We start from the raw sequence: 10,302 nt of genomic DNA, 5'->3' as shown, positions 1-10,302 counted from the left end.
TTGTATTTCTTTTTTCTAAAAACAAGTATAGTTAGATATTTTGTTCGATTTTGAACTCAGATTTTTTTTTTAACAGTGAAGTTGTTTGAGTTTCTTGTACATTTTACATATTAGTCCCTTATCAGATGAATAGTTGACAATATTTTCTCCCACTCTACAGGTTTTCTCTTCACTCAGTTGTTTGCTGGCCAGAAGCTCTTTAGCTCAATGTACTACCATTGGTCTATCATTTGTTTTTTCCTATGCTTCTGATTTCTTACCCATAAAAATCTTTGTGCAGACTAATGTCCTCAAGCATTTTCCCTATATTTACTTACAGTAGTTTGATAATTTGGGGCCTTACATTTCAGTCTTCAATTGATTATGAGTTTCTTTTTTATATGATGTTACAGAGGAAACTAGTATCATTCTTCCCCATATGGATATTTAGTTTTCCCAGTGCCATTCATTTGAAGAGACTGTCCTTTCCCCAATGTATGTTCTTGGCACCTTAGTCCAAAATCAGTTGGCTTTAAATATGTGGATTTATTTCTGGGTGCTGTATTCTATGGCCTTTACCCCAAGAATCATGACTTCTTAAAATGCAATTCAAATTGTCCTGAAACATTTGCAGTCTAAGGAAAGGCTTATGGCATTGAATCCTTATTTACAGGATTCATTATTTTGTGTCTTTTTGAAATACGGTCTTTGTCTGTCATCCAGGCAGAAGTGCAGTGGTGTGGTCATAATTCACTGCAGCCCTGAACTCTGGGTACAAGCCATCCTTTTGCCTCAGTCTCCCAACTAGCTGGCTCTACATGCATAAGCCACCATGCCCAGATAATTAAAAATAAGTATATACACACACACACACACACACACACACACACACACACACACACACACACACACATATATATATATAGACATGGGAGTATCACTATTTTGCTCTTGCTGATCTCAAATTCCTGGCCTCCAGTGATCTTTCTGCCACAGCCTCCTAAAGTGCTGGGATTACCGGCATGAGCCACCATCCCTAGTATAGAGTATTAAATTATTTTCAAAGTCTTATTCCCAGAGCCATTTATTGACTTTGGCCTAAATCACCCACTATGATATGTCTGACACTGTTTTGACATATTATGGGGAGTGAGGATGAGGGAGGGGGTTAGACACTTTTCACTGAGAGATCACTTAGTGCCATTGAAGGAGGAACAGAAATGTATTATCAGGAAAATAAAAGTCAGATGAAGTACAAAAGTTCTCTGGAAAGATGATGACAGTAAAGCATATATTTTTGTGACTCATGGTAGCTTTAACTTTGCTCTTAAAATTCAGAGTAATTTAAGGCTTTACATTTGAAGAATGTACTGTGTTACAGATAACATTTTATTGCAAGTAAATACTTTTCAAAATTTGCTATTGGTTTTGTATTAGATTATTCTTAGTCTATATCAAACTATATTATTTTATTCATGCAGTTTGATGATCTTATGGCAGAGAAGGAAGCTGTATCTTCAAAATGTGTCAATTTGGTGAAAGACAATCAAGTTCTTCAACAGGAGTTATTATCTATGAGAAAAGTACAACAGGAATGTGAAAAACTTGAGGAGGATAAAAAGATGTTGAAAGAACAAATATTAAATCTTAAGACACATATGGAAAACAATATGGTAGAACTTGGCAAAGTACAAGAATATAAATCAGAGCTAGATAAAAAGGCAATGCAGGCAATAGAAAAATTAAAAGAAATCCATTTACAGGTTAGTTTTTTAAATCAGGTAAGTTTATCTGTAATGTGCTTTCATTTATTTCACTGCAAACTGTATTTTGGATATGTATATATTGTGTTTCTTCTGCCTCTCTTGTAGCAATTTGCTTTGTAGAGTTCTAGAAAAAAATGGCATCTGTTTTTTCTTTCAAACATTTAAATTTCCATTATTACTATAACAAGATCAATCTTTCAGAGTAATGATTCTCACTATGGAGTCATTTGATGATTAAGACCAGTTGGCATAAGAAAAAATTGTGATTTAGAGATTATGTGATACTTTTAAATTGGTCTTAAGCTACATTGTTCTTTGATCACTTTTTAAAATTATGAATGCATTCTATTACTTCTTGTATGACCAGATTACATTAACAGTAACATAATTATGATTTCAAATTTGTATAAATCAGACTTAATTCTGAATTCAGTTATTAGTTTTTTTGATATTGCTGATAAATATGTTAAGCTCCAGCCTCTTTTTTTTTTTTTTTTTTCTTTTTTTGAGACAGAGTCTTGCTCTGTCACCCAGGCTGGGGTGCAGTGGCCGGATCTCAGCTCACTGCAACCTGCACCTCCCGGGTTTACACCATTCTCCTGCCTCAGCCTCCCGAGTAGCTGGGACTACAGGCGCCTGCCACCTCGCCCGGCTAGTTTTTTGTAGTTTTTTTAGTAGAGATGGGGTTTCACCGTGTTAGCCAGGATGGTGTCGATCTCCTGACCTCATGATCCACCCATCTCAGCCTCCCAAAGTGCTGGGATTACAGGCTTGAGCCACCGCGCCCGGCCCAGGCTCTTTTTTTTTTTTTTAACATATTCAAAATTGCTCTTTGAATCACTGACTCAAAATGAAAGGCAAAAAACATATGGTAATTAGGTTATAATTGTTTTAAAAATGTATTCTTTTCATTCATTTTAGACACAAGCACAACATGAAAAACAATTGGAGCAGTTAAGCAAGGATAACATGGCTTCACTAAATAAGAAGGAACTCATGCTTAAAGATGTGGAATGTAAATTCTCCGAAATGAAAACTGCTTATGAAGAGGTTACAACCGAATTGGAAGAATATAAGGAAGCCTTTGCAGCAGCATTGAAAGCTAACAATTCCATGTCAAAAAAAATAACAAAGTAAGTCAAAACATACAATTGTAGGAAATGAATTAAGCTCATTAATTTGTTTTGAAAACATAATTTTTAGTGAGATGGCTTCAGGAGATTAGTACGAAGTGAATGCTAATTTGATAATGTAATTTTGGAAAATAATGTTAGTAAATAATCTTACCTTTAAAATATTAGTCAAGGATAATGTCTGTCCCATTTCTATTTTTTATTTTTATTTTTTTGCTTTTGTATGACTTTTTTCCTCTGAAAACTCTCATGTAGTTAATCTGATCTGTTAGTTTTTGTCACTAAGTATTTTTGAAGCTTTATAATTCATAAAGCGATCTTGTTATAAAATTACTTGTCAGAGTTTCCCTAAATAGAAAGATTAATGAGTTTAATTTATTCTTCGGTAGATCACAACCTACACCCAAAGTGTCGAGTGGTACTGCTACTCTGGGCACAATCGTTTTTAATTGTGATTTTTAGTATTATCAATAGAGGGTGTCTCAAGAAAGACTATTTGTGTAACATTTTCAAGATGTTACAGAAAGGCATCCTTGTGAAATAGGGAATAATTATCAAGGAATTTAAAGAAGTGTAATTCACAAAGTGGTTAAAAAGTAACACCTTGTTCAGCCTGAAGATTTGTGTGGGAGGCAGAAAGAACAAGCCCCCTACTCCAGTGCCTTGGTCACGGTGCTGGGGGCTAATTGCCTTCAGCGCTGCTTTAGTTCTTTTTATTCCAAGCCACACCATCTAGTTCTCCCCAGGAGCTGTTGCTCTGAGTTCTTCCTCAGTGCCAAATGCTTAATTGTTCCCAGATAACGGGTGAAATGTGCAAGGGTGAAACCTAAAATTTCCTTACTAAACACAACTATTCCTAGATTTTTTTTTTGTTCATTTTAGTTTTCTTAACCTACCTCAAGGAGTACAACATGATGTTTTGATATAATTATTTCCAGTGAAGTGGTTCTTATACTCCAACAAATCAACATATTCATTTTCCCACATAGTTACCCTTTAAATACAAGTATTTCTAATGGAATCTTTAGAATCTCACAAGTGGAGCCATTTTAGAAAGCAGCAAGTTTCACCTGGTGAGCCGTGCATCACTGACAGCCGTTTCTCTCCCCTGTCTACTTTGTTTGAACTGCTTGTTCAGTATAAATTACCTTAGAAACACAGGTGCTTCTTTAGAATGATTTTACAATTATAATTGCTTACAACAGGTATGCTGTCACACATCTTCGGTGTGAAAACACCATTTAGTGGGTACTTTGGTTTACTCTCAGGGCAACGTTTTAAAAACTGCAAGTCATTAAGAATCATTTAAGGAAAAATGAAATACTAAGCATTTGTCTTTGCTATCTTTACAGATCGAATAAGAAAATAGCAATGATCAGCGCCAAGCTTCTTATGGAGAAAGAGCGGATGAAACATTTTCTCAGCACTCTTCCTACAAGGCGAGACCCAGAGTCACCTTGTGTTGGAAATCTTACTAGTAGAGGACTCAACAGAAAATATGTTCCCCAAATGCCCATCAGAATTCCTACTTCAAACCCACAGACTTCAAATAACTGCAAGAACTACTTCACTGAGGTTAGTTATATGATCGTTTCTCTTTTGGCTTTCGTTTCTCTAATATAATTCCTCTTTGTAATTTGGTGAAATACTGAGTTGTTCTGTTGACTTATGCATGTTAACTAAACATCATAATTAGCTATGTTAACACAGAAAGGAAATGGGAACTTTACATTTTTTAATTCCCTTGAGCTCTCATTTTCAAGAGATACCCATTTCCTAGCTTTATTCAATACATGTGACTAAACTGACACATTTAAAATGTCTTTAAAAGCTGCATTTAAGTTAGGTTTTAGAAATTGCATGTTATTGCCTAATAACTGACGATATACCTTGAGATGCTTTGGCTTACTCTCTAATTCTAGTTTAGTTGCAGTGCATACTACCGCCTTTTTTTTTTTCTTTTCTTTTCTTTTTTTAAATACAGTGTCTCACTCTGTTGTCCAGGCTGGAGGGTCGTGGCACCATCTCGGCTCACTGCAACCTCCACCTCTCAGGTTCAAACGATTTTCCTGCCTCAGCCTCCTAAGTAGCTGAGACTACAGGCGCCCACCATTACACCCAGCTAATGTTTGTATTTTTAGTAGAGAAAGGGTTTCACCCTATTGGCCAGGCTGTTCTCAAACTCCTGACCTTGTCATCTACCTGCCTCAGCCTCCCAAAATGCTGGGATTACAGGCATGAGCTACAGCGCCCAGCCCATGTCACTTTTAAAGTTTGTTTGCAGCAGACACCACGGTGACTCATGCCTGTAATCCCAGCACTTTTGGAGGCTGAGGCAGGTGTGTCACAAGGTCAGGAGTTCAAGACCAGCCTGGCCAAGATGGTGAAACCCCATCTCTATTAAAGTACAAAAAAATATTAGCCAGGTGGGGAGTGGGCACCTGTATTCCCAGCTACTAGGGAGTCTGAGGCAGAGACTTGCTTAAACCTGGGAGGCAGAGGTTGCAGTGAGTCGAGATCACACCACTGCACTCCAGCCTGGGTGACAGGGCAAGACTCCATCTTGAAAATAAAAACTTTTAAGAAAAGTTTATTTGCACCATCTCAACTCTTCCCACCCATAATCACAACTGAATGATTGGCATCCAAACACTTTACCACATATGGATGCTTATTATTTAGTAGAATCCAATTTAATTGCATTTTATGAATTAAACAAAACCCTAAAATGTTAATTTCCTTTTTTATGTTAAAAGCTTTGTGCTTGGCCAGGCGCGGTGGCTCAGACTTGTAGTCCCAAGGCCTAGAAGTTTGGGACGCTGAGACAGGTGGGACACTGAGACAGGTGGAACACCTGAGGTCAGGTGATTGAGACCAGCCTGGCCAACATGATGAAACCCGTCTCTACTAAAAATACAAAAATTAGCAAGGCATGTTGGCAGGCATGTGTAATCTCAGATACTCGGGAGACTGAGGGAGGAGAATCACTTGAACCCAGGAGACAGAGGTTGCAGTAAGCCAAGATCATACCACTGCACTATAGCCTGGGTGATGGAGACTATCTCAAAAAAAAAAAAAAAAAATCAGTTTGTGCCTTTCTTACATAAGAGTACGTCCTCTGACTATAAAAATCCTGGAAGAAATCCTAGGAAATGCTCTCCTGGATATCATGCTTGTCAATTAATTTATGGCTAACTCCTCAAAAGCAACTGCAAGAATAACAAAATTGACAAGTGTGATCTAATTAAGCTAAAGGGCTTCTGCACAGCGTGAGAAACTATCACTGGATTAAACAGATAGCCTAAATAATACAAGAAAATATTCACAAACTATGGATACAGCAAATGCTTATTATCCAGAATCCATAAGAGACTTAAACAAATCAAAAAGCGAAAAATAAATAACACCGTTAAAGCTGGGCAAAGGCCATGAACAGACACTTCTCAAAATAACATATGTAAGTGGCCAACAAACACATTAACAAATGCTTACCATTGATAATCATCAGAGAAATGCCAAATAAAACATCAGTGAGATACCATTTCACACCAGTCAGAATGACTTTTGTTAAAAAGTAAAAACATATATATATGTTGGGGAGGCTATGGAGGAAAGGAAACACACACTGTTGGTGGCAATATAAATTAGTTCAGCTGCTATGGAGAGCAGTTTGGAAATTAAGTACTAAGAATGACCATTGGATGAAGCAACCTCATTACTCTACTAGGGGTATGCCTAAAGGACAATAAATCATTGTAACATAAAGATGCATGAACATGTGTGTTCATTGCAGCACTATTCAAAGTAGCAAAGACGTGGAGTCAATCCAGGTGCATCCAAGGTAGATTGAAAATCCAAGCTAGATTGGAGAATTCCATATATACAATGGAATACTTTGCAGCCATGAAAAGAACAAAATCAGGCCCTTTGCAGCAACGTGGATATGGCTGGAATCTACTACCCTACTCAAACTAACACAGAAACAGAAACCAAATATCTCCTGCTTTCACTGATGTGGGAGCTACACATTGGGTGCACATTATCATAAACATGGGAATAACAGACACTGAGAAATAAGAACGGGAGGGACAGAGTGGGCCAAGGTTGAAAAACTACTTATTGGGTCATATGCTCACTACTTGTGTGATGGGTTCAATTGTACTCCAAATCTTGGTATGCCTCAATATACCTTTGGAAAAAACCTCCACAGGTACCACCTTAATTGAGAATACAAACTAGAAAAAAAAAATTAATAAAAGAAAAATTTACCATAAAAAAGTTTAGTATAAGTAGAGAACAGAAATTTCTTTTTAAGATAAAAATTTATTGGAGTAAAAAAACAGATTAAACTTTTATAAAGGGCAGAGTTCTGCTAAGAATTTCAAAGTAATGCATTCATTGTAAAAGATGACTTTAATTTTTTTTTTTCTTTTTTGAGAAAAGGTCTCACTCTGTTGCCAGTCTGGAGTGCAGTGGTGCAATATTGGCTCACTGCAACTTCCAACTCCTGGCTTCAAGCAATTTTCCTGCCTTAGCCTCCCAAGTAGCTGGGACTACAGGTGTGGGCCACCACGTCTAGCTAATTTTTGTATGTTTAGTAGAGACCAGGTTTCCTCATGTTGGCCAGGATGGTCTCGATCACCTGACCTCGTGATCTTCCCGCCTTGGCCTCTCCAAGTGCTGGGATTCCAGGCATGAGCCACCACACCTGGCCATTGTTTAACCTTTGTACTAATAAACACCACCTTTCTAAAATTATGTCTATGCAATAGGCCAATATTAACTGTATTTTTGTCTGATTACTCTAAGCAGCATTACACAGATACATCCTCTATTATCTAAATTAAAATCAGTAGAAAATTTACTTTATGTATGTGATTATTTTTCTTTTGAAGCCAACTTCAAGTTATGTCTAGTCACTAAAAATACTAAAGGCCACAATTTGTAAGTGATATATAATTTTCATGATAATGTTTCTTGTTTAACTTAAACATTATTATTATTTTCACTTATTTTAGATGGAGCCGGACCGTGTAGAACAAATAATTAGAGAAACAAAGAGAAGTATGTTGCCAAAATTTATTCCTTAAATTTAGGTTTATTTTAGAAATAAAATTTAATAACAAATGGCATTCCTTCTCATTGTTGGGTTAGTAGATACCACGTTAAGTATTTTTCTCTTCTTACACACATCTAATGAAAGATATGAAAACAAAAACTTCCAGAGAGAAGACTGTCCTTGTGCACCATAAATTCATCACATCCCATAGCTTCAAAAATTCCCAAGAAGTCTATGCATCTCTTTTTCACTGGCTCTACACTTTCTTAAGTTTTGCCATCCTCATGGAACTGTCAGCCAGCACCCTGAAACGATTCTCAGAAAACAAAGGCATCATCAAGTTCTCAGGGTTTTGGTAGAGATTGAAGGCCAACAGATGTCAAATTCATTCAGAAATACTTAGCTGAGCAATAACCCTTCATAAGCAGTCACTTGACAAGTGACATTTTAAATCTCCTGTCATTTACTGTGTCATTGGCTTACGTCTGTTCTCAGGAAAAGTTCCAACTTTTTCACCATGAAATAAAAACACCCACGTCAATGTGATTCCTGTCAAGTTACTCAACCTTGTCTCTCACCACTTACTGCACTCTGCCCTTTGCTCTAGCACCAAACTGGACAGAGCGGAACTCTGCAGGGCTCTTCCCCACCTCAGGCTCTTTGCCTGCACCTCTTCCCTCTCTCTGATGAGCTTTTCCTTGTCCTTCAGGTATCAAGCTATATTATCTCCTCCACCAGAAAGCCCATGATATTGACATAAAAGTGGGATAGAGGACCCTTCTGTGTGTTCCAGTAGTGCCCTGCTGTATACCTCTCATGTATCCATGACTCCATATGGACATTGTCTTGTCTGTTTTTTTAGGGTATAGCTTATGACTGTTGGGAGGTGGACCATACCATCTTCATCTTGAAATTCTAGTGCTGGTTCTAGAATCTTAGCACGTGTCTGTTGAGTAGATGAATGAAGAATGGAAAAGCTCTGATATTTAAACACAATTAGATTTAATGCCATGTGTAAATTATTTAATAGTAATTTTGTATTGTAAATGTACATACATATTTCTCATTCTTATTAACTCTGATAAAGTTCTCAACTCTTTAGTTTTTAAAATCACAATGAGCTAACCAAAGTGTTTTAGGTAAAGAACATAATTCTTTGTTTTTCTTTCCAGCTGTTGCTGTGTTGGACACTTTCACCCGTCTACTTTCTTCTACAGAATCCACTGGTAAGCCACATCTAATCAAGAGAATATTTAACCATAAAATCATAAGGACAAATTTTGTGATATGAAAGATTATAAAACTTTATTACTGGGCTATTTTCACAACATTTTAATTGTTTCTCATAAAATATACAACATCACAATCTTTACCGAAGTAGGATATTTTTGTATCATATGTATGAAGATAACTTGTAGGGTATTTTAAGTGATGTTTTTCAGTCTCTTCAGTTTTAAGTGGATCTTGCAGATGAAAACCAGTATTATTGAATTTGACATACTCAGATTGCCCAAATGCCAGCTGTTTAAACAGCCAAACAACCAAGCCATCATTGATTCTTTAGTAGAGGTCATCGAAGACTTACTTGCATGTCACAGTCTTTATTACTTAGGAGACCTAAGGAGTACCTGCCAGGCTTGTCCATGCTAATGTTATGATTTTCTTTTTGTAGTTGAACCGTATTTTGCGTGGTGATGATCTGAGGCTCTGTAAATATCTGGTTACTCCTCAAAACACACTAGATTTGGCATTTCATGGATGACTTGTGTTTGAGCAATTATTACTGCAATGGTTGCCAGGTGATTATTTTCTGATTCTCTTCTTTGTTCTACATGGAGAAATAAAACCAATAAATAAGGGAGAAGGGAAAGCTCATGATTCTGGTGCTCCAATTCCCCAAGATTAGGCCAGTGGTAGATATTCTAAGCTGACTCTTTATGTCTTTTTGATTTGTGCCTGTTACTCTGTCAGCACTTTTTTACTTTCTGGCACAAGATGTTCTAAGATAATCTTGTGTTTTCTCTGCCCCAGCCCTGAAATGAGTGATTTTCCTTAGAGGTAGAGGTGGAGCCACTGAGGAAGCACAGGCGAGCCCTCCCCAGCATGTGCTCACTGGTCCCCAACAGAAGAACAGCTGCTGCATCCACTGAGGTACCAAGAAACTAGCAAAGGGCCTTCTGGCTGTCTGGGGACAGTCCTCATGTGGTCCCTGGCTCAGCCTCAAGGGTTCTGGGTTAGTCTCCCTGCAGCCTCTGTGCTGTGTCTCTAGATCGGGCTCTACGGGAAGGGCCCCGGGAGACCCAGCAGCACAGGGTGTCTCGTCTGCCAAATGTCCCTCCCTTCCTCCCACTCTGACACTCAGGGA

The 10,302-nt window shown here is 37.6% G+C and overlaps 1 protein-coding gene across 1 annotated transcript; it reads left to right on the top strand.

The window, feature by feature from the left end:
* The first annotated feature begins 1,337 nt into the window (after positions 1 to 1,337).
* Positions 1,338 to 9,626, top strand: LOC139358534 (ankyrin repeat domain-containing protein 18B-like). The gene is made up of 7 exons (XM_071079780.1): positions 1,338 to 1,742; positions 2,667 to 2,878; positions 4,231 to 4,453; positions 7,897 to 7,942; positions 8,545 to 8,646; positions 9,110 to 9,163; positions 9,610 to 9,626. The coding sequence occupies exons 1-5, from the start codon at positions 1,455 to 1,457 to the stop codon at positions 8,622 to 8,624; spliced, it is 849 nt and encodes a 282-aa protein (XP_070935881.1). The 5' UTR covers positions 1,338 to 1,454; the 3' UTR covers positions 8,625 to 8,646; positions 9,110 to 9,163; positions 9,610 to 9,626.
* The last annotated feature ends 676 nt before the right edge of the window (positions 9,627 to 10,302 follow it).

The sequence above is a fragment of the Macaca nemestrina genome, chromosome 15 (assembly GCF_043159975.1).
Source record: "Macaca nemestrina isolate mMacNem1 chromosome 15, mMacNem.hap1, whole genome shotgun sequence".
In the NCBI taxonomy this organism is placed as follows: domain Eukaryota; kingdom Metazoa; phylum Chordata; class Mammalia; order Primates; family Cercopithecidae; genus Macaca; species Macaca nemestrina.
Note: the sequence above shows the minus strand (reverse complement) of the source record. Positions and strands in the feature narration are given on the sequence as shown.

What these genes read in the sequence shown, in the direction of transcription:
- LOC139358534 (XM_071079780.1), top strand. Translation starts at nt 1,455, where the DNA reads ATGCAGTTTGATGATCTTATGGCAGAGAAGGAAGCTGTATCTTCAAAA. An exon ending in TAAAAGAAATCCATTTACAG is followed by an intron (nt 1,743 to 2,666) that starts GTTAGTTTTTTA and finishes CATTCATTTTAG; the next exon opens with ACACAAGCACAACATGAAAA. An exon ending in AATTAGAGAAACAAAGAGAA is followed by an intron (nt 7,943 to 8,544) that starts GTATGTTGCCAA and finishes CCTTTGCTCTAG; the next exon opens with CACCAAACTGGACAGAGCGG.